General features: G+C 41.7%; 1 protein-coding gene across 9 annotated transcripts in view; it reads right to left on the bottom strand.

Annotated features, from left to right (window-relative positions):
• SIPA1L1 (signal induced proliferation associated 1 like 1) overlaps positions 1 to 27,944 on the bottom strand; it is a 376,440-nt gene that overhangs the window by 20,008 nt on the left and 328,488 nt on the right. For 7 of the 9 annotated variants that reach the window (XM_082384312.1, XM_082384317.1, XM_082384311.1 and 4 more), the window contains 6 exons: positions 25,929 to 26,053; positions 23,534 to 23,596; positions 22,978 to 23,096; positions 19,510 to 19,952; positions 4,995 to 5,231; positions 4,040 to 4,205 (listed from right to left, as the gene is read on the bottom strand). In XM_082384312.1, coding sequence (XP_082240438.1) covers positions 4,040 to 4,205; positions 4,995 to 5,231; positions 19,510 to 19,952; positions 22,978 to 23,096; positions 23,534 to 23,596; positions 25,929 to 26,053 — 1,153 coding nt within the window. The remainder of the gene's footprint in view (positions 1 to 4,039; positions 4,206 to 4,994; positions 5,232 to 19,509; positions 19,953 to 22,977; positions 23,097 to 23,533; positions 23,597 to 25,928; positions 26,054 to 27,944) is intronic. The other 2 variants (XM_082384319.1, XM_082384318.1) reach the window with 1 other exon arrangement.

Here is a 27,944-nt window from a genome sequence, read left to right on the forward strand (position 1 = left end):
AATGTGGAGAACAGGTGAGGATGTGAGTAGGAGGGCTGAGTTACTGCTGGCAGGAAGCCACTGTGAAACTTTCCATGACACTTTGAAGGGACAGAGAGATAATGATATGGCAATGCCTCCATCTAGGAGGCTGAGAACAGAGCTGATGCTCAGACTCATTCATGGGTTCTCAGGTCTAACACGCTTCCGGTCCAACAAGCCAAGGGTTAATCAAGTCAAAGCTACCCACAGTGTGGTATGCACAGTTGCAGCGTAAATATGAAAAAATTACTAATCAAATGCATTGTAAATGAGCCCCAGGTGTAGCCAACTGTGTTCACTTTTTAAAATTCACAATGAGTTAATCCCAAAGTACCTATGTGCTTACCTTGAAAACTAAGCTGCTGTGATAAATGCTTTGTGAGTCTTTAAGTGGGAGGGGACTTGGTATGGAAATGATTTCCCTTCTCACTTCACACAGAAGAGTGGGCATTAGAGAGGTTAAATGGCTTGCTAATTGTAAATTAAAAAAAAAAAAAAAAAAAAAAAGCAGATCATCTCCCTCCACCTGCAAGGTTCTAGAACTGTCACATAAGGCTCCTGCCTACTAGACCAGATTTCAGATCTCTCTATTCAAAAACTGCTCTCAATCATTTTTAACACATCTGGGTTTGGCAAAGGGATTTCCTTTTCCAGTGAATATCCCCACCCTGATGGTTTTGCAGGAGAGAGATTTTCCACCCGTTCTAGTTTCAGCCTCTTTGGGAAATGTTAACATACTTCAAGGTAGTAAACAGCTACCTTGAAGAGATCCTTTGAGCAGTGAGATTTATTCAGTTATAACATCCTGCGCTAAAGGGAGGCAGGGGAGGAGATGGAAGGAAGCAATCTGCCTAGATGCTTTCTACCCGTTAAAAAAGAGCAGGACCTAGCCTGGGCCAAGCACGTTGGGATAGCTCCTGACCCCAGCCCTCTTCAACTCCAGTCTTAAAGGTATGTGCACCTATCCAGTCCCCTAGGGCGCCCTCTGTCTTCCCTGTAGGTCATACCTGAGATTGCTGAGTGGCGCTGCCCTGTGCTGCCAGACCCTGGGAAAGAACCACAATACGGTGGGTGGTAGACTTGGAAGGGATTTTAGAGAGCATCAGGAAGGGGGATTTCAACTGTGTTCCAAGGAGCCCTAAGGGTTCCTCCCAGCATCACTGCCTGCGGAGAGGAGATGTTCAGGTGGGACCCAAGAGCCCAAGGCACCCCACCCCTCCCATCGGAGAAGTTCTGCTTTCTTAGTTCTACATATTGGGCTGCCACGTGTAACTGTATTAGGAAAAAAAGGGTTCCTGAACTTTAAAATCATTTGGGCACCATTGATCTAGTCTGGTCTTTTGTTTCAAGGCTGAGAAGCAAGGCCTAGAGAGGTGGCATCTTGCTTCAGGTCCGTCTCCTTCCCCTCCTCACTCTTTTCACCCCTCCCGGCTCTCAGTGGAAGGGGTTACCCGCACTTGCAATAAGCAAGTATTGGCTCTTCCTAAACACTAGAGCCGCATGAAGCCTCTTCCTTTGGTCTGTATCTGAGAGTACTGGCTGGAGAGCAAGGCTCTCAGTTTGCACTACTTACTGTCTGTTCACTTGCCAGACGCATGCAGCCCTCGGGGAGAATACAGTGATCCCAGCTCTGCCTGCCAATGAGGTTTCTTAGAATGTTAACAGCTCTGCCCTTTTCCTTGAGATACGAGTTCCACAGCAGCTGCTCGGGGCCCTGCAGCCACCCACCTCTCAGCTCCAGCCTGGCCAGCAGAGCCCTGCCACGTCCTGCAGCAGATATCTCACTCTGCTGGCAAACGAGCCGGGGAATAACCCCGTCATTTGATATTCATGATGGCTCACTGGTAGCACTTGCTATCTGAGAAAGCCAATGTGGCGTGAGTGGGTTCCAAGTATCACAGCCCCAAACAGGCTACTCCTTGTACCCTGAAGCCTGATGTAGTGGCTCGGAGCCTTGAGCCAGGCATGGCCTGGAAGACCTCTCAAGGGCATGTCAGCCTTACTGACACAGCAGAGGCACGGCCATTCAGATGATGAGTCTCACAAGACACGCAGAGCTACTTAGCTGAACTCATCTGAAACCAAACCAAAAAGGATGAAACGAGAGAGAAAACAGAGCATATTTCCAGCTCCTGCTTCCAGCCTTTTCACCAAAATAGTTTAGCCAGCAGAAGCATTTTCTTTGCAGAGGGTCTCACGGTAATATAGTCACAACATAAAGAATGTGCATTCCTATTTCAAATAGGAATGTTAAAGTAATTCACTTTGGAAATAAAAGCCAAGGCCTGAATAAGGGCAAGACAGACATTTGCTTTCAATTATTTCCACTGCATGAGTAAATCAAAAGGATGAAAGCTCTGAGCTTGCTCCTTTCCAAAAATGTTAAACTAAGAATTGGTGGAAAGATTCCTTTCAGGGCAGGTTTTATTTTCCTCTAACCTCAAAGGAAAAATCTGAAATAATTTTTATTTTGAAACTGGTAGTTAAAAATTTTAATATACCTCTTTGGTTTTTGATGGATAAAGAAAGAAGTTTCAAGTACTATCTTTTGCAAGGTTGCTAAGGAAACCATTTGTGTCCTGGGTGATGAGTCAGAACTGTTAAGTGCTGGCTTATAAACTAGAAATTACAGAAATCCAGAATGGCAAGTCTTTAAAATGATTTATGATGTTAATGTTTATGTTAATAACTCACTGATTTCTCAGCAAAACTCCAGAATGGTCTTTGGAGCACATTTCATCTCTGTAAATGTTGATTTGTAAGTTTAGGAGGTATATCTGACCTGTCTGAAGGAAGACGCACACACACGTGTGACACACGCATACGCAGAGGCGTGTACGTGTGCACATACACTAGAATGGTGACGAGAAAGCCTGGATGAGACAAGACCACACAGCTCATCCAGCTGGGCATGTCTCTCACCCTCTGATCACAGTTTGAGGATGGTGAGTGGTTAAGGAAATATGTCAGCTTCCATTTTCAATCAGTTCTCAAAGGTCTTCTTAAATTAAGCTTTCTAGTCACTTCAAAGAGACTACAAATCATTTAACTAAGAACACAGAGAACAGAAAACATTAAAGTTTGTAGCCATGACCTTCTGGGGGGTGGACTCCCTTCTCTTGGGGCCACCCGGTACACTGCAGACAGGAATACCTAACGCTTGGAGTGAAATACCTTTGGGCCCAGCTAAGCCAACACTAGCTCTGAGCCTGGGAGCGTGAGACTGCACACTTCAGAGGACAAGAAAGTAGAGAGCCTTAGGTGTGCTTCAAGGGTCCTCCAAGCTGAGGTGAGCAGAACAAACCCTTCCTCGTGTTCATGCAAAAGTCTGGCCACCAACATACCCACCGACTCTGAGCAAGTTCTCGGAACTTGATGGGAGGGTGGCTGGGTTCCAGAGAAGGCATTTCTAGTCTGGAATTCTGAGAGTGGAGAGAAGGTTTTACGAAGTGAAGAGAATCTGGAAAGTTCTGAAGGTAAACGTGCAGACTTAGTTTGCTGGACTAAACAGCATGCAGTATATGGCTGGTAGGTCTGCCTGGCCAGGGGCAGGGGGCAGAGGCAAGGCCGGAGTGTAGGGTGCTGTGGACACACACAGGGCAGGAAACACACTGGGGGCTACTGTGGAAGGAGGACGGGGACCCTTCGGACAGAAGGCACTAAAGCCCTTTCAGAAAACTTTCTGCCTGACAAGGGAGCCATGGGTGTCTCTGCAGAGTTCTCAGAAGCAATGTCATCTGAGTAATAATGTCAAGAAAGCGTAGCTTGTGCACTGTACGTAGAATACATTGGAAGAAAACATACCATGGGGGTAGGGACAGGTTAATATAAACCCGACTCATGAGATGTGGCTGCAGGGACAGAGCATTTGGAAAACATGTGAACCAATTACTGGGACAGTTAGGTGATGGCGGGAAGTGGGGTCTGATGAAGAGGAGCCGGGAACCACCACTTCCTGGAGGGTGCAACTGCCCTATTCGGTCTCTAACTGCTATTTACCCCAAGTTCTACCCTGTACCTTAAAGTTCTTCTGGGATTCAGGAGTTGGGCTTTCCAGATTGATGAGTTTCTTGAGATCCTCCTCAATGGTGGACTTGGAGGTTGGCTTTGGGGATGTCCGGAGGTCCCTGGTTGAGGCACGCAGCCTGGTGTGGGCTATTTCATTGCCATCACTCTGATGACGCCTTGAAAGAAGGGGAAGAGAGGGTTGAAATTAAGTCGACAAGGTTGACTCAAGGGTACGATGGGCTCTGAAAGAGGTAAGTCAATGGAGAGCTATTAAAGGAGAGAAAAGGAGAATCACTTCTGTTCAATTACATTAGAATCTACTCAGATAAATGCTTGTTAGAGAAACAAGACCAATTTGAAATACAAAATAAAAAGCCTGAAGAACAAATCACTCTTTCACAGGAAACTATTAACTCCACTAAGCCAAAATTAGCAACAGACTTATTAATTAAAGCCCACAGGGTATGAATCCCAAATGCAATCTTTGTACAAACAAAAACAAAGTCATTGACTGAATCATTTATTTTTTGCTGTACTACTTTGTCAAAAAGTTCTTTATGTTCAGAGGTGGTCACTTACTTTCTAAGAGTCCCTCTGGTGCCTCCTGGACCATTTAGGAATTACACGGGAAGGCTGTGATTAATAGCATCAAAGGGACAAGTGTGGTCTTAGCACCAGAGGGGCGATTATTCTGAAGTTTGTTCTTCAGACATACTCTTTTCTAGGAGACTTAAGATTCTCAAATCTGAATGTTTTGCAATCTATCTTATTTAAGGAATGTGGCAGAGAAACAATTTAAGACAAGTTTCACTTAGGAAAAAAAAAAAAAAAAATCTCCCTACCAAACCACCCCCTTCCCAGCCCTTAGCCCGGCCTCCTCTCTTGCAGGAAATTGCCCCAAGCTTTTCTGTTCTCTGTCATGTTAAAAGCAAGATACCCAGCAAGAGAAGCAAAAGAATCCTTACTTTCTTGTGTCCATAAATCCCACAGAGTTTATGGTTCCTTCGGGTTTCTTCCATCCAATTAGGTACTTGCTAGTAGCGCCCTGGCGCGGGTAGAAAGTCCTAGGACCGGAGGAGGAGGAGGAGGATGAGAAGGAAGGAACGAGCTGCGAGGAGGTGGCAGGATGCAGTTCTTCTTTCGGTGAACTTCTGGCACTGGTGAAGACAACTGGGCTGGCAGAGTGTCGGGAGCTCATAGTACTGAGGAGAAGCAGGACAGAGACAAAAGGACGCGTGTGCGTGTGTGCATCCCTGGGGTCAGTATGTCAGCTATCAAGCGTCGTCCAGGACAGGGGTTATGGCCAGGTTAAAGAACAATGAATATTTCATAAAATATTAATGGAGCTGGCTGGCCTTCCTTGCTTTCTCGCTTTAATTTAAAGGTCTGCTGTCAAAGTGAAAGATGGTGACTGGGGCTTATTCTGCACTTTAAGTTGAAAAGTAAAAATAGTTAAGACAGTCAGGGACACTTTGAAGTATGCTAGCACCGCTGAAGTTTGTTACGGTGAAGTCTAGAAGAGGCAAGTGGTAGGGGGAAGCCAGCAGTAAAAGGTCTGGGAGTATCAATGGCTCTCTGTCCTCCCTTCCTCAGAACTAAGGGTCACGGTGACACTCCCCAGGCCCGAGCTGAAGAGGGGAGACAAGACTGGATCAGCCATACAGCTCTCTATACACTCCGTTCCAAGGCCAAAGGGGCACCTTGAGGTCTCCTTCCCCATGGCATCTATCAGTAACATTGACTCTCTACAAAGCTGTTTATCAGATTAACCTGGACCATTACCTTACAACATACACAAAAGTTAACTCATAATGAATTAAAGACTTGAATGTAAGACCTGAAACCGTAAAACTCCTAGAAGAAAACATAGGCAAGTAAGCTCCTTGACAGTGATTTTTTGGATTTGACACCAAAAGCAAAGGCAACAAAAGCAAAAATAAACAAGAGGGACTACATCAAACCAAAAAGCTTCTGTGTAGCAAAGCAAACCATCAACAAAATAAAAAGGCAACCTACTGAACAGGAGAAAATATGTGCAAATCATGTATCTGATAAGGAGTTAATATCCTAAATATATAAAGAACTCATACAACTTAGTAACAAGAAAAGCAAACAATCCGAATAAAAGAATTGGGTAGAAAATTTGAATAGACATTTTCCCAAAGAAGACATACAGATGGCCAACAGGTATATGAAAAGATGCTCAACATGACTAATCATCAAGGAAATGCAAATCTAAACTATAATGAGACCTCACACCTGTTAGAATAGCTATTATCAAAAAGATAAGAAATAACAAGTGTGAGCGAAGATGTGGAGAAAATGGAACCCTTGTGTACTGTTGGTAGGAATGTAAATTGGTGCAGCCACTATGGAAAACAGTATGGAGGTTCCTCAAAAAATTAGAAAACCAAACTCCTAGATACAGAGTAGTTGTCAAAGGTGGAGGCTTGAGGGTGGGTGAAATGGCTAAAGAGGGTTCAAAAGGTACAAACTTCTAGTTATAAGTAAGTCCTGGGGATGTAATATTAGGCATGGTGATTAAAAATAAAAAACTGTTCATCACCAATGTATTTTAAACTTTGGTTAGAAATTACAAAACTAAAGTCCTGTAGGACTCAAGGAGAAGACTACTCATTGTACCTTTAAAACTCAGGCAGAATTTTAAATAAACTAGAGATGAGAGTTTAAGCTAACAACAAACCTAGAGGGCCTTTAACTGCAGGATTTCCATACTTCCTTCCCAGTGATCTCATGGGACCTACGTTCACGCCACTTGAGCCCTGCTGAGTTTTCCAGCTTAGGCTGAGACCAAAGACAGGTCACTCCAGGGGACTTTGTTACTGAAGGTTTAGTTAACAGGATGTGGTCTCCAAGCATGCCTCACTAGCACTTCCACTGGTCAAAATCTAATGGTCCTGCTCTGAATAAAGTATGGACTTTAGTTAATAAGAATGCAGCAACATTGATTCCTTAGCTATGACAAATGTATTACAGTGACATAAGATGATGAGAACAGGAAAAAATGGGTAAAGTGTACATGGGAACTCTCTGTACTATCTTTGCAACTTTTCTGCAAATCAAAAACTATTCTAAAATAGAAAAGTTCATTATAAAAAACTAAGCAAAAAACCAAAACAAAATACAACAAAAAATAAAACCCTAATGGTCCAGAGATTTTATATGTGTGTGCATACATACATGTACAATATATACACACACACACACGTACATACATATATACACACACACATATACACACATCTGAAAATGAATCTTGAACTCCACCTCAAACCTTACATAAAAATCAATTCCAGATGGGCTGTATATTTAAATGTAGATCTAAAGATTCTGGAGTGTAACATGGAAGAACATCTTTATGACAGAGGCAGAGGTTTCCTTAATAGGATCGTAAAGGAAATGATTGAACCCCATTAAAATTAAGAACCATTCATCAAAAGACAAAGAGGATATATGTAAAACATATATCCAACAAGGGGCTCCTATCCATACATAACTAACTTCTACAAATTAACCAGACAGACAACCCAACAGAAAAACGGGCAAAGATCTGGAGAGGAATTTCACAAAAGAGGATATCTAAAAACCATTAAACATCGGTGCTCAACATTATCAGTTATCAAGAAAATGCAAATTAAAGGCACAAAGAGGGACCACTATATGCCTACCAGAACAGCTAAAATTAAAAAGACAATATCAAGTGCTAGAAAGGATGGGAAGCAACTAGCACTCTCATACACTGCAGGTGGGTACTTGTTACAACCACTTTGGCAAACTGGTTCACAGTCTCTGCTAAAGTTGAATATGTATAAATCCTATGCAAGCAATTTCACTCTTAGGTATATACTGAAAAGAAGTGCATATATACATGTACCAAAGGACATGTGCAAGAACCTGTATTATCTCCAAACTGGAAATACTCCAAATGCTCATCAACAGTAGAGTGGATAAACAAATTGTGGTGTGTTCTCACAATGGAAATATAATACAGCAATGAAAATAAACAAATGCTACTTACTTGTAACACACGGATGAATCTCCCCAACATAATGTTGACTTAAGGACACCAGACACAGAGTAATACATATGGGATGATTCCACTTACACAAAGCCCCCAAATAGGCAAAATGAGTGTATGACTTAGGATTCAGGATTGTGTTCACTTGGGGAGGAGTGGGAGGTGACTGGGTGGGCGGACATGTAGGAGGAATGGTGTCTAGATGCTGGTCAAGTTCCAGTTCTTGATCTGGGTAGCGATGACATGGGAAGTTCACTTTGGGAAAACCCAACCCGATGTATATTTATGACCTGTGCCTTTTTTTGTACGCATGTTATACTTTAATGAAAACACACCCACAAAAACAAAGCAAAAATAGATGACCTGAAAGAAGGCCGTATCAGTCCCTGAGGCTTTGCAAAGACTGGAGAGAGGGGAACAGAGTGTGGGGGGAGGAATAGGACACAGGGCAAAGGTGATCTCGAGGGTTTTCCACACTAAGTGGGTCTTAACACTTCAGATTAAATATAACCATCTCCTTTATTTCTGAAACTAAGAAGGAGGAACCAGGTTCAAACTTCATAGAAAATATAACTTAAAAAATGACTAGCCATACTCTAATAATCCCTCTAACAATTTTCCCCCAAAGATTTTTCTCTCTAGGGAGAAGGGGAAAGAAAAGACCCCTCACAAAACCTCAAAGGGCAACATAACTTTAAAAGCAATGCTATCTCATTTAGTTTTTAACCTCTTGATAACAGATATGCCATTTGTTTGCTTTGAAAATTAAGGGAATGGGACTTCCCTGGCGGTCCAGTGGTTAAGACTCCCCGCTTCCACTGCAGGGTACGCGGGTGCAATCCCTGGTTGGGGAACTAGGATCCCACCTGCCGCGGGGCGACGCCAAAAAAATAAATAAATAAAATTAAGGGAAAGCAAAACTCTTCCATAAGTGCAGTATATTATTGATGAATCAATAAGAACAAAATAATAGTAGGTCTCTGTTATGGAAAAGAGACTAAAAGTGGAAAGGTGAACCAAAAAGACAAAAGCAGGGAAAGACACATAAAGATAGAGGCAGACAAGCCCACGGACAGTAACACCAGAGACCCAGGTTAACAGCAAATGCATTATCAACACAGGGACCATCAACCCAGAGAAGCTTCTGAAATACCAAGAGTGCAGCCTTTGGGATACTTTAAAAGCATATGACAGGTTTGCAGCTATTTGTTACTTAGAGACAAGATCTAACCTTTAGTTTGCAGATTTTTTTCACCCAGCTATACCTACCTCATACACATTTGTAGCCCAGATGTGGAGATGTCTCAAGCCTCAACCCTGGTTAGTGTCTGAAGCAGATGCCAATTAAGTGAAAAACAACAAATTAGTGTCTGATGTACTCACCTCTCATCTTGGATAATCACATGCTTGCTTCACCTGCCTTGATTGGTATCCACAAGTGAGTAACGTGTGTTTGAATGACTCAAGCCATTCTTCCTCATCAGCATGTTAAGATATAGATTGTGGGGCTTCAACCCAGAGATTCTGATTCGGGAGCTTGGGTGGGGTGGGGTACATGAGAATTTGCACTTCTAACTTGTTCCCAGGTGATGCCGTGGCCCTGACTCAGACCCTAAAAGCCACTGTACCAGAGGTACATTTGACTGCTCATATTTTACATTTCTCATCAGTAAGTATCTTGATACGATAACATCGGTATTCAAAACCCTGGGGCTTTCAAAGACTGAAAGTTTGGTCAAAATATAAATAATTAACCATGAGAAAACAAAGTAAATTGCATAGTCTGTTAATTTAAAAATCTTTCCCCCATGTTTTACGAAATAGCTATGCTGCTTTTAGTCATAATGTATGTACTCCATAAAAGGGAGCGTTATGGACAAGGCTTAGAAACATCAAAGGCAAGAGTAAAGTATACAGCATATATGGTTTCTGAAGCTCTTTCCTTCCTATGTAAATTAAATTACTACCATTATTTCCCTGAGAGGCATTTAATAGGTTTTGTACTAGATGATAAAACTCTTTGAAGGCAGGGATATCTTTGTATACTTAACAATGCCAGAATACAGTAGACTCTCAGTAAGATATTTATTGCACAGAGGGATTCTCTTTAGTATTTACAAAGCACACTATATATTTAATTTCTTTATCTTGTTTATCATCTGTCTCCCCCAGTTTAAATGTAAGCTCCATGAGGGCTGAAATTTTTGTCTGTTTTGTTCACTACTATATTCTCCCTACTTAGAATAGTCCCTGGCCATTGTAGGCATGCAACATTTGATGAAGGAAACTGTCAAATAAATGACAAATTAGCCATCTGTTTTAAATGCAAGGGAGAGTTATGCACAAAGATAGTGTATTTTACCCATACTCTATTTAAAACTGGATGTTGCTTTATTTTTACCGCAAGAAATAATTAAATCTACAGAGTATGCTTCTGTTTACAGGTGTATTCTTAAAAGGATAAATGCTTAATTATCCATAGACCCCAATTATTGGTTTTATCTGTGACCACAGACCCTGATTATTGGTTTTATCTGTGAACAGGGCAGCTGACACTAGCTCCCAGGTGTGAAATGCCAGCACACTTTTGTTCACTAATGGTTATAATCAAGGACAGCCCTACTTAACAATTGATTAGATTTGGGAACAATGGAAAAGCAAAAACAAATGACTAATCCATTGGTGGTTCGTCCTTCTTTACTGTGTACAACTCACAGCACGAAGGTGAGCACTTTAGTTTGTTCACCTGCCCCCTAATTCGATTGTCACAGGAGGATCACCTGGGAGCTTTAAAAATACACATCCTTAGGCCCTAATTCCAGAGATTTTAATTTAACAGAGTTGGGGTGGTGCCTGAGTTGTGTATGTTGGCAAAAATCTCCCCCAAGTGTGCACATCCATTGAGAACTGCTCGAATCCAGGGGAATTATCATATTGTTATGACTTCATCAAAATCCAGCTTCACACAGTCAAGATCAAGAAAGGGAAGGCATCAGAGCAGTGTTTATGCAGCCATAAACTTTGGTCACCTGCAAGTCTTGATGTAAATAATGATTCCTTGGCTCACATCCCATCTCCTAGAGCCCCAGAAATGTCTATTTTAACAAACCCCCAAAGGACTCTCACGTTCCCTAGAGCTTAAGAGCTACTGCATTAGCCCCTCAACTCTTCCCACTCCACAATGGGTTGTCTCCTCCTTCCTCTGTGGCCCCCTCCCCGGCCCAGGTGTGTGTGTGTGTGTGTGTGTGTGTGTGTGTGTGTGTGTGTGTGTGTGTGTGTGTGTGTGTGTGTGTGTGTTGGAGGCGCAGGAGGGTGGGGTTCCTTGGAGCTGACCCACTGGCTGGCCTTGAACCACTCGGAGGGACCTGCACATACACACTTCCCCAAATAATCTCTGAGTGGCTTTAATTACAAAACAACTGAAATGAAGTTGTCAGCTTCATACTTTCAAAAGGGAACTGAATGGTTTCATTATCCTGGAGATTTCATGTTAATTCAATACGCTGCAATTTAGTTGTACACATGGCAAATTAAATCTCTCCCCAGGAATTGTGTAAGAAGCCAATAATATGGAACAAAAAGAGACAAGCAACAGATATGTTAGGAAATGACAAGTGCAGTATCTGCTACTTTTCTATCTGTAGAAAAAAGTGAGATTAGCTGTGAGTATGGCTAAACTGGAAGCACTAAGAATTTAATCAGGGTGTTCCTGGATTCCACACGAAGAGACACTAGCTTTCTTTCTTACATAAAGTATAGGACATTTCCCCTTTCCTAAAAATGGACCAACCTTTGATTCGTTTGGTCATTCCAGGACATGAATTAAAAAAAAATTTTTTTTTAATCAAAGTAGAGTTGATTTACAATGTTGTGTTAGTTTCAAGTGTACAGCAAAGTGATTCAGTTTTATATATATATATATATATATATATATATATATATATATATATATATATATATATATATATATATATATCCCTTTTCAGATTCTTTTCCATTACAGGTTATTACAAGATATTGAATATAGATTACCTGTGCTATACAGTAGGTCCTTGCTGTTTATCTAGTTTATATATAGTAGTGTGTATCTGTTAATCCCAAACTCCTAATTTATCCCTCCCTACCCTTTCCCCTTTGGTAACCGTAAACTTGTTTTCTTTGTCTGTGAGTCTTTTCCTGTTTTGTAAATAAGTTCACTTGTATCATTTTATAAGATTCCACATATAAGTGATATCATATGGTATTTGTCTTTGTCTGACCTACTTCACTTAGTATGATAATCTCTAGGTCCATCCATGTTGCTGCATTCTTTTTTATGGCTGAGTAATATTCAACTGTGTAATATCTTCTCTATCCATTCCTCTGTCAATGGACACTTAGGTTGCTTCATGTCTTGGCTGTGGTAAACAGTGCTGCTCTGAACACTAGGGTTTACAGGACATGAATTTTGAAAAGGAGGAGAGGGCACACACACATATGCATGATTCGTCATATAAACAGAGGAGAAGAGGCAACGGGGCATCTGAGAATTTGGGACAGTCTGAATCTGTCTAAACTTCTCATCCTGATCTGTTGCTCAAACGAAACCATGAACCAAATGCGCTGTAACCTGGTTATTTACATTCCCAGCTGTGGTAAAACTTTCTAGGAGACGATGCTAGAGGACTAGTTTCCAAAAAGGATGCCAGTCACGGCGGGGGCCACTTTGCAGAGGAGCAGCTACACCTGCTTGCCGACCTTGCAAAGGGATGAACCCCACAGGACAGGGCAGCCTGCATGTTAAGAGTCAAAGCCCCGGGCTTCCCTGGTGGCGCAGTGGTTGAGAATCTGCCTGCCAATGCAGGGGACATGGGTTCGAGTCCTGGTCTGGGAAGATCCCACATGCCGCGGAGCAACTAGGCCCATGAGCCACAACTACTGAGCCTGCGCGTCTGGAGCCTGTGCTCCGCAACAAGAGAGGCCGCGATAGTGAGAGGCCCGCGCACCGCGATGAAGAGTGGCCCCCGCTTGCCGCAACTAGAGAAAGCCCTCGCACAGAAACAAAGACCCAACACAGCCAAAAATAAATTAAAAAAAAAAAAGAGTCAAAGCCCCAAGTACTGAAGCTATGAGGGCCTGGGAAACTGTTCTGCAATTTCTGCATCATCAACGAGGCCACCGCCTCCTACAGAAAACACCTGCCAGCCACTCTCCGTGCCACCGAGAGCTGCTGAAGGAAACACCTGGAGTCACCACTATTCAGGCATGACACAGAGGGACGGATTTTAGACCGGCTGGGATGGTATTTTCAGGAGGGGGAGAGCAGCAATTAGTCACTTGTCAAATGACTGTGGCAAAATCTGCCCAAAGGCTGAACGCTGGCCTGATACCAAGGGGAGAGGAACTGATGGGTTTCCTGTGACTACTTGCACAGATAACAAATAAGCCTTCGGGTGACAGATAATGTGGAGGATAGTGATTAAGGACGACTCCTCCCACTGCGTTCAGCACTAGCCAATTATGTCCAATACTGGCTCTACAATTTAGGAGAGCTTCAGAAGATACTAATTCTAAAGGACTGGGGGAAAAAGAAGTGAGGCAGGAATGATGAAGCTGGCAAAGGGCATATCCAAGTGACTGCAGTAAAGAAGACTATTCATCTATAAGAGGGAGATATTTAATAAGTACAAGGGCACACGAATGCATAAAGCATAGGGAAATGAGTAGCTAGGCCTACCCAGCAGAATAGACCTCAGGGGTCACCGTGGACCTCAAGCTGAACAAGTCTGCAATGCTGAGTGAGTTAATAGGGAGCTAACAAGATAACTACGAATATTATCATTCTATTAGGCATAGCTGAGAAAAGTGTCATGTCCAGATGTGGCATCTAAAAAGGATAAAGAAAACAAAGCAGGAAACTCGAGAAGCAAAGTTTCTTGGGAGATACATGTTTGTTGAAGGAAAAGTAGCTAGATAACTACACTAAGTGATGGAGTGCTTACAAAAGGAAATGACAGAAAAAGGACATTTACAGTTTGCAACACCTTTGATAACATTTTTTTTTTATTCTCAACAAACATATAAAAACAACCATTTAGTAAGGGGACTAGGTATTATTAAGTTACAGATAAGGGACAAGCTCGGTGAAATGGCAGCACTGGCCAAAGGCCACATGGCTGGTTCACAACAGAACTGAGACTTGAACCTGGATCTCAGGATCCAAATCTATTTTCCCTACATTTCTCTCTTGACTTGCCTGGAGGTGAAGGGCTGTTAACATATATATATATATATATATATATAGTTAAATTATTTTAAAATCACCACTTGTTGGTATCTATAAATTTCATAATCTTAGACTTCAAAAATCTTCTTCAGTCTTTAGAAAAGACTCAGTTCAGAAAAACTGTTCTCCCTCTTAATCATAGATTTAAGCTGCAGCTAGAGGAATTTCAGATAGGTAGATACAGGACAAAATTTTGAAGAGGGAGGGGACTTAAGTACTGAGATTACTCAGAAAGATTATGGAATCTCTCTCTTCTTGAGATTATTCTTTCTTTTCTTTTAGCAATTGGATAAATTCTCACCCTAGTAGTATAGTAGGATGGTTTAAATATGGCAAAGAATAGGGACTCTGTCCTTGCAGAATTCCTGTTGGTCTTCGATTTAATGGCATTTGGAGAATTTGGGCTTTCTATATGGACTGGATGAATGCTTTAGTTGCTTCACAGAACCAAGTAATGAGAAACTTTTTGTCAGTGACCTCTGCATCAAGAAATCTGACGTCTGGGGCTTGACAGAGCTCTCATTTTCTCAATGTTGAAATTTCAACCATAGTCGTCGTATTATTCATTCTTTGAGGTAAGTTGAACATCACCGAAGTTCTGGCTAAAATCATCACCCACTTTCATAAGCTGGAAGAAATGGAAATGGGGCAAGAGAGCTGAGGCCAGATCACCTGGAGTCCTGATGTGTAAAAGCAAAATAAAATAGAACCCCGAATGTTCACGGTGTCCGGGACCACAAAGCAAAAATTACCAGTGAAAACAATTCATAAACATACGGCAAGTGGAGCCAACCGCATGTTGGAGAGAAGTCCTGGGGAACTGTAGAGGCTTCACTTTAAAGTCTGACTTAGTCCATAAAACTTAGAAAAATAACAGTCTCACCCTAAGAAAAAAATGTAGAAGAGAGGCAATTAATCATTAGCAATTTAAAAAGATCCCAGGCAGAAGAGATTTAAGAGGGAAACATTACAGACAAAGACAACAGAATAATTTCTAAACAAAGAAGGAAGGCCTATTTTTCACCCAGGGTGCCAAAGAGGGTAGAGAACAAAATTTAAACTCATAAGCTCTAACACACTCACACACACACACACACACACACACACACACACACACACACACAGAGGCACTCACATATAGTCAGTGCACTAGAGTAGCCTGAGGCATTCCTTACTGTTCCATGTAAACGGAATATAAGAAGTCTTTCTTCACCCCTACTCTCAAGAAACGTACAGCTTTTCTGGCATTAATAGTTAGCTATTAGGTCAACCAGAAAATAGTTAACTATTAGTCAACCAGAAAAAGCACATTCATGAAACTGAACTGTAACTAACATCTGTGGGCAGGCATTTTTCCTGGCCTTTAATCATCCCCTCTAGTGAATGTCAGACACTGACCAACTTATACCCAGATTTTGATTGATATTTGTAGATAAGCGGTTATAAAGTCTCTCCCTGTTATACTTTGCAGATTAAAAAATCTTACATAGAAGTGACTTAACTAAAAACTCATGCCATACAAGGACTTTAGGTACACTCTTATACATACACTTGTATATAAAAGCGCTAGAGCTCTGTGCAAATACTGACAGGTCTATACAGTAAGCTTTGAAATGTAGTGGTAGTTTTCCAGAGCAGTCAGGAGTTAAGGATTTATGCTATTTTCAAACTGGTTTATTAGTAGGGACCTTGAGTCATCAGGCAAAAAGTGGGAACATTAAGGAAGAAATTATTCCTATTTGTTCATCAAAATGTCCTGAACGCCTATAATGCTGGTGTATTGAGCACCCATTTGTCATGCTCACAGTGGTGCATACTATGCACAGGTGCTGAGGGTAAACACACTGGGTGAGAAGTCCTTTTGTATTGGAGGGTAGTAAAAATGTGTACGTGATCACATAAGTGGGTACTAATTGGCACCAGAGCTCTGAGGGGGCCTACAGGAAGCAAGACGAAGCAGCAGAACGGCTGGTAACGAGTGGGTGCAGAAGTCTGGACATTTGAACAGGTCAGGTCAGGATGTTACAGACAAGATGTATATGTGCAAGCCTGAGGTGGGTTGTTTGCTTTTTTTTTTTTTTTTTTTTGGCAGCACCGTGTGGCATGCGGGATCTTAGTTCCCCAACCAGGGATGGAACCCATGCCCCATGCAGTGGAAGTGTGGAGTCTTAACCACTGGACCGCCAGGGAATTCCCTTTAGCTTTATAATATGTGATCTTGAATCTAGTTCTGCCATTAGCGATGGCCACTGGTCAGCAGGACTAGAGTTCTGTAAGCTAAGGAAGTCTTTGGTCACCACACAAACGGACACACTGCCTACTTCCGAGGCCAGAACTCTAAGACAAAAATGAACCCAGCTGGTAACAGTATACTAAAATTGGAACTATCTTCACCTCTCCTATGTTCACCACAGATTATTTTTTTGAGTGGTTTAAGACCTGAAAGTGAAACAGCCATTACAAAAAAAAAAATTTTTTTTTTAAATCTCTCCCTAAATTCCCAAGCTTCATAGAAAATACATTCTAGGGAATAACATTTTAGAGCAATTAATAGACTTTTTAATTGTAGAAAGCTTTCAATGTGTATGGTTCCTCTTAATGACATCCGAATATAACAACCCTATATAATTACCAACCTACATTAAGCAATTCTCATGGGGGGGGCCACAAAAAAACCTGCACAATCATCAACAGGGAGACTGGAGGACAGAGGGAGTAGGAACACAGCCTAGGCAGAAATACGCAGTGGAACTTAATCACTGTAATTTAGATTTTGTCACCAAGTCCCAGGTACAAGCTCTTTTATGCACTGTCAAGAGATCTCCACATTAATTGCTGTTCCTGTCTTCCGAGGACACAAACGCTCTAATTTGCAGTGATTTTAGTTTCTCTAGCAATGTGCATTTGGTGGCTAAGTCCCCCTTTCCTCCAGAAAAGGAAGTCTGCTAAAGCTCTGATTATCCAGCTCACTCTGCCAAGATCAACAGATTGAAGTCACAAAGCATCCCCGTTACCAGAGTCACGAATGAATGTGACTCAACCTATCAGTGGGTGGGAAGCCTGGCCATCCTCCCTGAAAGGCCACATTCTTCCTTGGCAACTTTGATTTTCAACAGAAGAGTTATTTCTAAATGATGATTTAAATGATTTCTGCATGGTCAGTTGGAAGCAGAAAATGTGGATAATCCTTTAAGACCTTCAGGCAGCCTCAGTCAGCATATTCAGATAATGCAAGCCCAGGTGCTGACTTTTCAGAGGGTACTTTGTACATCCCCTGGGATTTGGTAGATCTGTGAGATGGCGCAGCCCACGTTTTGTGCTTTGGCTTCAGAGGCCCAGCTCTTTTCAACTTTACTCCGTGGTGATGCCACTTGAGACAAGACTTCTATGACTGACTTTCTTCTGCCATCAAATTAAACCAGAGATACATCCCCAGATGGAGTATCATTTCAAAAAAGACATTCTCCTTTCAAAATGAAGAACGGAAAACCAAATCTAGGAGTCAAGGTAAACCTGAAAACCACAGAGGAACCACTGTGAACTGAAAAATGTTCTGGGTCATGCACAGGCCATACTTAATGAGATGGTGGGCGTGCTGGAAACAGCAAGCCAGTGGCATAACTCTGCGTCAAGTGATTCTACGTCTATATTATATTATTATGGTATTTGACGCCCGGCTTTCTGTCTTCCAAACACTTCCTTAATCCACTTGAACCAAACATTCTATTTTCTGAATTATGGAAAGGTAACTGGATGCATGGTACCCAAGAATCCTGAGATGACTTTCCCAGTTGCCTTTCTGCTTGGAGGCCATGCGGTTTCCAGACCTGTGGCAATCACTTTTTATTACTGCAGTGTGGTAGTGGTAAACAGAGATAAAACTCAGGAAACACAGGGGAAGCTTGCGAATCTTATCAGTAACAATACAGACAATGGGAGAAGTGAATATTTAACTTATCAAGTTAAATCCAAATTAAGTCAAGGATGTCCTCTCTCATTAAGATTATCTGGGGTAACAACTGCTGAGCCTGCGCGTCTGGAGCCTGTGCTCCGCAACAAGAGAGGCCGCGATAGTGAGAGGCCCGCGCACCGCGATGAAGAGTGGCCCCCGCTTGCTGCAGCTAGAGAAAGCCCTAGCACAGAAACGAAGACCCAACATAGCAATCAATCAATCAATCAATCAATAAATCTTTAAAAAAAAAAAGATTATCTGGGGTTTACTGACAGATTATGTGCCTGGATTCCCATTTGGAAAGTAAAACTAAACTCAACTTCTCTGCTACTTTTCTTGAGGGCATGACAGTAAAAGAAGCCTGGAAGACAACAAGGTTGGATGCTATTATACAAGCTGATCAATGACTGACAACGATAAAAGGTAAAAGGAGAAACCACCACAGAGATCAACAGGCCCCAAAAGATAGTGATGGAATGTTTCCTCCCTAAAAGAAAGGATCTTATACTTTGGATTGTAGGCTCAAATCCAAAAGAGGAAATGAAAAATAGTATTTACTTTGCCTATCACCGTGATCTCCAAGGATACGGGGGGGGGGGGGGGGGATGTGTACTTTTCTCTTCTGAAAGGTAGACGGGCTGTGTCTAATTTTAGCTACACTTTCCTGTTGGACAACCCCCCCAACACGTGACTGCCAGGAGCCAATTACTGAAAACAAACTGCCGTGCAAACACTGGGTAAGCGATGTCCTCTGATAGAGAGGCAGTGTGAGAGATGCGTTCAGCATCATAAATGATGCCATGTTAGTCTTGGAAAAGACCCTTTCCTTTTAAAAATATGGTCAAGATTTTCTTTTAATGTCTTCAAAAGACTGTCCCATTCTATATTCTCTACCACTATCTGGAAGCCACATGACAAAATTCTTCTCTCATGCTGGTATGCAGTTAGGAACGTTTTTATAAAATCAAATACAGCTATGAAGAACAAATCTGCAAACCTTTCCCACAGTTTAAAATAATGCATTAGGATGGTAGGAATAAAGGATTTGGGTGGTAAATAAAAGGCATTAAATATATAAAAATAACTGTCACTGTGCAAAAAAAAACAAACCAAAATAAAAAAACCCTTTCTTTATACACTCTTGAGCAAAGGGAAGTGGGATGAGGCCGGAAACTGGCCGCAGGGAGGCCAGGAGTGGGAGGGGCGGCAGGGAGGGGCAGTTACCTGGTGTGGGAAGCAGCGTCATTGATACTGAACGTGCTGTTCTCCCTGGTCAGAGGGTTTGAGCCGGCCTGGCTCTTGGCATGGATGTCCAAGCTCAGGGAGGACTCGGTTTTCCGGTCCATGCCGTGGCTCTCTGAATCTAAAGTCCGATCTGCCATGGAAATGACTTCACTGGAACTGTGCCACAGGGGGGCCACTTTCTCCTTGCCCGGCCCCGAGCGTGGTGACGACGTGGCCGCCCCCAGGGAGGCCGTGCTGCCGTGGCTAGGGCCGTAGGAAGTGGTGTCGATGCCGCTGTCTGCGGAGGTGCCTTGCAAGTAGTTGTAGCTGTTCAGCTCGGATTCGGTGCGGTCCCCGTCGTACCACTTCTCGTCGCTGTGGGCACTTGATGCGTTGCTGGAGAGGGTATTGCTGCTGGAGTGGCTGGAGTAGTGGCTCTCAGACTGCAAGGGAAGCAGGCTTTCCTTAACTACAGGCTTGGCTTCTTGAACAGCAGGGAAAAATAACGGGGGAATGACCCTGTGAAATGTGTCTAAATAGGGGGTTCTCAAGACACAAAAACTCCTGTGAACACAAAAATAAGGCAGGAGGTATCTGGAAAAACCTACTCAGAAGAGTCCATGGCAGACAGTGCTGGAAACTTAGTTTTTTAGAATCCATTTTTCATTATTTGGCTTATGCTAAAGTATTGATGGTATTGAGAGAATTTTAATCAGAAAAAAAAACCCCACCTAAACTGTCATTAAAGCCTTTAATATCTTAATCTTAAAATAGAAAGTGATACTTCCAAAGGGCTTATAATTAGAAAGACCCTATTGATCAGAGTAAATAGAAGGCAGAATATAAGACTTTCTCTTAAAGACATCTTTTCTTTCCCCATATAACATCTATTTAGGAGACAGCTTTCTAAGGAGTGCTTAGAGGTAAACTTACACAGAGGTGCCAAGAGAATTCAATGGGGGAAAGTAATCTTTTTAACAAACAGTGTTAGGGTAACTAGATATCCACATGCAAAACAGAATGAAGCTGGGTCCTTACCACATAGAAAAAAAAAAACTCAAAAAGTCAAAGACCTAAGCGTAAGGGCTAAAACTATAAAACTCTTAGAGGAAAACATAGGTGTACATCTTCATGACCTTGAATTATGCAATGGTTTCTTAGATATGACACCAAAAGCACAAAAATGATAAGAAAAAAGAAATAGATAAACTGGACTTCATCAAAATTAAAAATCTCTGTGTTTCAAATAACCCAGTAAAAAAATGGGCAAGGGATTTGAATAGTCATTTATCCAAATAAGATATACAAATGGCCAACAAGCTCATGAAAGGATGCTCAATATCATTAGTCATTAGGGAAATGCAAATCAAAACCACAATGAAATAACACTTCACACACACTAGGATGGCTCTAATAAGAAAAGCAGACAATAAAGATGGTGGGCATTGTTGGTACGAATGTAAAATGCGGCAGTTGCTGTGGAAAAACCGTTGCAATCCTACTCAAGAGAAATGAAAACCTATGTTTACACAAAAACTTCTACATGAATTTTATAGCAGCATTATTCATAATAGCCAAAAAGTAGAAACAATACACATGTCCATCAACTGATCAATGGATTAAAAAAATGTGGTACATCCGCACAGTTATTCGGTCATAAAAAGACATGAAGTACTAATACAGGCTACAACATGGATGAACCTTGAAAACAGGCTATGTGAAAAAAGTCAGACACAAAAGGCCACATATTGTATGATTCCTTTCATATGAAACGTCAAATAGGCACATCCATAGAGACAGAAAGTAGATTCGCAGTTGTCGAGGGCTTGGGGGGAGATGGAAGAGGTGGGGTGACTCCCTAAGGATACAGGTTTCTTCCTGGGGTGATGAAAATGTTCTGGAGTTAGACCGTGGTGCTGGTTGCAAAACTCTGTGACTGTACTAAACACCACTAACCAGTACACTTTAAGTGTGGGAATGTTATGATATGTGAATATGTGGTATATGAATCATCTCTCAATTTAAAAAAATGTGGGCAGAACCCCTGTTGCACAGTGGCTCAGTTGCTTAGGAAGAACATTTTATGGCTAACCAAAGAAATACAATTTCAAAAGATATCTGAGTAAAATAATATTTAAATGAGAGGGGGCTAGAAGTTCAGATACTTGGTGGAGATGGAGAGAAAAGGAGAGAAAAGACTTGTGTGTGTGTCTTTACCAGCTGTGGGGAGAGGGCCACAGGAGGACCATCTTGTCTCACTTCAAAGTGAAAGATCTCCTCCCCTTGAAAAAGGATCAATCTCAGTTACTTTCCTGGTGCTATTCTAGTTTTTCTCAATAACAACTTCTGCATTATAAGGCCATCATTTATTTTTCCTATTTCCTCTTTAGCGCTGGACCTGGGCTGTAGAATTTGCTAGCCCCGGCCACGCGTGGCTACTGGGCATTTTCAACGTGACTCGTCTGCATTCGGAAGTGCTGAGTGTGTAAAGTACAGGACAGATGTATATGGAGATAAAACTCGAACCACATCTGGAATTTGAAGTGTTCTAGCCAAATTTTAAAGAGGAAGAAGAAACAGGTGAAATTAACTTTAAGAATGTATTTTATCTACCCCAATCTTTCCAAAGTATTATTTGACCATGTAGCCCATATACAAATTGTTAATGAAGGAGGGGAAATTGACAGGTGGTCTAGGGTAATCCAGCACTTACCAGTGTGACTGTGACAGCGTCACATTTCATCAGTAACTCTCTCTCCCACAGCCTAGCACGCTCACGAATGTGCTGTGCTCTCTTTAAGCTGCAATATTCATTTCACTGAAGCAAAACTGAGCCCTCTCATTAAAGTTCTGAGTATCTTATAAATTAGTGAATATGAAATGCAGTATTTCCTCATCCTATAGAACGACATAAATATAAGTACACATTCCAGTGAAGAGACAGACCAAGGAGATCAACTGAATTTAAAGACGGAGGAAACGATAGCCTCTGCTTCCCAATTCCACCTGTAAGTGATAAGGAACTGTTTATAACTATGGTAATGGGACAAAAATGTACGTAGCCCTGGAAGATAAGAGAAGCTGTAGGGGGGGTTGTCAGGAAGTTGTCTGTCTCCTTGACTGGTGCTCCAGCCATACATACCTCATGCTGGCAACTGTGTAAGCAAATAAAATCTATATCTAGCACATTTCTATTCCAGACATTAGGATTGTTTGTGATTGGATCACACGGCCTTCTATCCAAATCTGCAGGTGCATACCCATGAGGAATTTCAATTTATCTCAAAGCAAGCTTAAGGCCATTGGCAGTAGAAATTCCAGGGCCGTGGCAGCCAATGTCCACCTACTAGGATGACTTCCTCTCTGACATTGTGGAAGAAAGAGAGAGCAGACCGGTACCATTTTCACCTTGCAAGAAAGCTACATGGCTAGGAATGTATCATTTTTATTATTTTACAGTGAACTTACGTGCCCTTGTTTGTTTGGAGACAAATGAACCACCGGATCCTGACGCATTAATCTCCCACCGGGGCTCTCTCGGAAAGCTGGCAGTACCTTTGATACTGCTGGGAGGTGGCACGTTGGCTCTGGAATACAGAACAGGACATTCTGGTGCAGGCACTAAACAGATACTGGCACAGGTTGACAAATGAAGACGGCTTGCCATTGCACCTCTCAGTTCACTGGCCAGCAAACTCGGAATTTCAGCAAGAAGCTTGTTGAAAGTTTACACAATAGACAGCATGTCAAAAACTAAGTGGCTGATGGATAAAGCTTGCAGCTGGTGACAGTGTGTCAGGTCATACACATTAGCATAGCCAAGTACCACCAAACCAGAGGCCATGAACAATGCGGCAAAGTTAGGAATCAACTTTCGGTTTGGGGGGAAAGTCTCAAATACATGGATTAAATTTATGAAATTCATTCATTGCAGAGTGTGGCTAACCTCGCTTGGTCTACATTACCTAGACAGGCATGGATGCAATCACGCGTTACTTACCATGACACTTTGGAAATATTTTACCTGTATATTCATGCTGCTCGAGGACAAAAGAATTGAAATCCTGAGGTCCTCTATAACTGTAAGCTAAGCACAACAGAAAAGACACACAGCAACTAGTTTACTTAAAACAATTGCTTCCTTTTGGACTCCACTGGCATTCAAGATGGGGTTCAAAAGGTGAAAGGTAAGTGATTTAGCCTCTTTAACACACCTAAGAGCTCACGGCAACAATTCTGCACGTCTGCAACACCATTCCTAACACGTACAGGACTGGGCAGTGTACTCTTTGACTCTCTCAACCGTGTCCAAAAGCGGAGAGGCAGAAAAACAAACTGCACTGAGATGAGTGAGCCAATGAAGCACGCTAAGCTCCACATCTCCCCTGGGCATCAGTTTATCACACACTGATGGACAAAGACAGGTGAGGTCTGGCTAACAAGTGAGAATCTGCTTGACATTTTCAACCGGTGACCTGAAGGTCATTAGAGAACTGTGTTCCTACAAATTGAGTGTAGGAATGTCAGCCCTTTATACACTCAATACAGTGTACTGAGGAATGAGAACGTAACAATTATTTGTCTCCATTCCTTCCTAGCATGGCTTATACCAGCAAAGCCCCAGATTCCTTCTGAAGTGCCAGGCAGAAAGGGCTGGGTTATCCTTCTGGAATGCTGGAATATCAAAAGTTATAAAAATGTATTTGAACATTTTCTTTGAAGCCTTAGATTCTGGATGGAGAAAGGCCGTGGTTTTAAAAAAAAAAAAAAAAAAAAGGCTTCTCTGGCAGGCTCTAGGGGTATCTTATTTTTTAAAAAAAGGTATACCTTACTAAAAGGATGAATGAATGTGTTAAAAAGATTCACCGATGACTCATCTACGCAACGTGGATGCCACTAAACTAAAGTGGATGCAAGGAAAGAAAGACTAGAGGAAGGCTTATGTGAAAGAATGAATACGGGTCTAGGACAAACCTTGTAATTACCCTTTCCAGTCCCAAGATACCGCTTCATTCCCCGCATGACTTCACATGAGTGGGAAGAGGGACCCTGAACAGTGCACAAAGGCTCGAGGGCAGCTTTGTTCAAAGCCTGCAACTAGGAGCCAAAAAAAGCTGCTAAAGTCACATGGAAGAAGGGATCCTGTTCACATGTCCTTACCCTCTCAACAGTATCAAAACACATGGGATGTGAAACATTCTGTCAAGAGCAGAACAGCGGATCAGGATATGCTCAGGTTCTCGGTGGCAGGGTGGGAGCTGGGATGAGAGGGGGGAATGACAGATGGCTTCAATAACGAGGCACATCTCACTGAAGTGATGGAACAAAGCCTATCTTCAGAACCTAAGAATTTCGTTTCTCTTCCTCAACTCCTGTCTTAGCTGAATGCATCTCCACTCCCTTCCATGTTCATGGGTTGTTTTTTCTGTTGACCCCCCGTTGAGCAGCTGGGAGCCCCAACTTGGCTCCAACCTCTGCACTGAGGATGCCCTTCCCAGGCATGGAAACATGGGCACAGTGGTTAAAACAGAACAAAACGATGCATTTGCAGAGAAGATAAAATGATGCGGTCTTTGCCTTACACGCTGATCTTCTTTCAGCCCTGAAATTTACTTCTTTTTATGGTACTGATGGGAAAGCTACTAGAGATAAGATAAAGGGAAAAAAACCCTAACAGTCCAGATTCAAGTCCCTGATGTATCAACTGTGTTGACACTTAATCCCTGGTGCTACTGTGTTGAAACTTAATCTTGCTCATGGCAAAATTTTATTGTATCAACTAGTGTTTTGGTATCTTGTAGAACTGCTTAGAGAGAGAGTGAAGGGCTATGTGCCAGAAACCCAAAGGAAGGCTCACTCATGCAAATCTTTCCCTTCCAGCTGTTTTATCCTAAGACATTTCCTTAGCTGACAGCTTAATAGCAGAGCCAGGGGAAAAAGCATATAAAGGGAGGAAAGACATTCTCACCAAGCTACAGAAGTGACTAAAGAACAATTATATTTCTTTCTTTCTCTGCACATAGTTTAAAAAAATTTTTTAAACTCAACATTAATACCAACTAATCTCCCAGGGCACTTATACTGGGCAAAAACAAATCAATAAACAAACAAACAAGGGGGGAGGGAGATACTTAGGACACATGCGGCTTGGTACTCTGGCACTTTAACTCTGGTGCTGAAAATAATTCCTATGTCCTTTCTGTCTTTAAAGTCGGGGTTACTTAGAATTCCTTGATTTCTCTCTCAGGTCTTAATTGCTGCTTTCACTTATACATAAGCTAACTGAGACTTAATGCTCATTCCCATTTATGACCGAGGGCTGTATTATAGAACAGAATGCCTTGATGACATCATCCAAAGGTAACCAAAGTCACCTTAGTAAAAAAGCAACTTGCTTTTTGTAGGAATTCGTTACTTACCCATCTGGTCGGCAATGCTATCCTCACTTCTTTGCCAGCTGGGTGTGGATTTCCCGCTGCCACCAATGTCTGACTGGGTGTTGTGCCTGTCGATGGAGGCTGGGGATCTGCGGCTTATTCCAAACCTGTGGTGATTTCCCCGAAGGCAAAGACAACATCAGGGACCTCACCCATAAGGGAAGGCGGTCCTGGGAGTAATGAACTAAATTCTAACGACAGGTACTACTAGTTTTGCTTACGTTTCTGTACTTGCGTACTCATCCTCGTGCATGTGTACATGGATGCTGGCACTGTGGATGTTATGGTCAGTATACACCCCTCTGTTCAGAAAGGTATGTATGCTAAGTATGTAAACTGTCAACAAGGGCAGGGGCCATTAGGACCGAGCCAACCTAAGAGATATGCAGTAAGAAGCCAAAAAACTTCTGGCCCTTGAGTAGCTAAGCTCAGACTGTCATTCGCACCCAAAAGAAAAATGTCACCATCCTAGTGTTCCTTTTTTGTCGTCCAATTGGCACATTGCAGGGGTTTCTCTTAACTCGGTTATCTGCTAAATCACTAAGGCATTCATTCTTGGAACAAGTATTTTCTGAGCACTTACTCTAAGGTCTGAAAAACAAAGATCGCTATCATTTACATTACATAGGGACCGCTTCCAAAATGTATAAATTTTAAATCGCCTTTAGGAAGGCAATTTGGAAATAGGTAAACTGGCATATATAAAAGCAAATGTCTACTTCTGGAAAGAATGTTTAGCTATTTAATGAGCCCATTTTAATTTTCCCTGCGTAGACTAATAATATAATATAGGCTTAATTAAAGCATATGCCTTGATTAGTAACATCAGCAAAGGAAATACTGACTGAGCCCAGGAAAAAGGGCCAGAGTATAAAATTCAAAGATTCATGTGGAAATTTACAAATCTGAGTGTGGTTACTAATGAATTTATGAGTAATCTACACAATAAAACACAAAAGGGCCTGAATTAACTGATGCATGTGACAGGTGTCTTCTTTGCTATAAACTGATAAATGTGTGGGCAGAACTACCAAGGGGTGTATTGGAAAGAGCAGGAGATTAGGAGGAGGAAGGCTGGGAGCCAAGTTCAGCTTCTCCACCCAGAGTCATGGCAACTCTTATATGGATCCAGGGAGAAAAAAATCTATATAAAAGCATTTGGAAAGCAGGGAAACTATAAAATATTTTAGTAAAACTCCTACTACATCTCCCTCATTACTTTTTGCACAAATGACTATCATTTACAAACTTGACTCATACGCCTCACTAAACAAAGTTACCTCCATTATTAAAAACAAACAAAAACCTTGATTTATGAAAACTTCAGTGAAAGGGCTCATTTAAAAAAAAGGATTCACTAATTATGATCTTTGCCACTTCCTCCCTAAGTGGGGTCCCTGTTTAGGTTAGGAGAATGAATATCCTCAAACTGGTCCTATGATCCTATTCTATTTAGTTATCCTATTTAGTTAAATATCTATTTATTCAATAGATTAATTAAATTTAATAATTTAATAGATTTATTAAATCTATTTATTAAATATCTTATTTAGTTAGTTAGTTACGTGTACTAACTAAGTTACAACTTTTCAAAAAGCCACAGAGATCAAAGTAAGAAGTGGATCGGAATTTTGCTTTTACTTTTTGGTAGCAGTGGAAACCAAAGCCAACTTTTTGAACTTCTGAATTTAAAGTCAAATGCTTTTTTGGCTGTCTGCTTTTAAAGAAATGATAAAGTAAGGCTGTCTTTCAACTTTGCCTTGAAAAACATTTTCATCCAATGAATTTTTAATTTCAGTTCTCACATACACTCCTTGTTTACTACGTGCCAGGGCATCAAGGCTACGAAGGTCCCATCCTTGAGGAGCTCAGACAAAACCTGTTCTAATTTGACACTGTGCCTCTTTTTGAAGAGTTTCATTGTCCCTTTGTTTGGAGGAGCACTTAATACTTTAGGAGTCACGGTTCAGACTTGAAGGAGTTTTTAAGTAATCATTT

Source organism: Balaenoptera borealis, assembly GCF_965194805.1.
Source record: "Balaenoptera borealis genome assembly, chromosome: 3".
Classification (NCBI taxonomy): domain Eukaryota; kingdom Metazoa; phylum Chordata; class Mammalia; order Artiodactyla; family Balaenopteridae; genus Balaenoptera; species Balaenoptera borealis.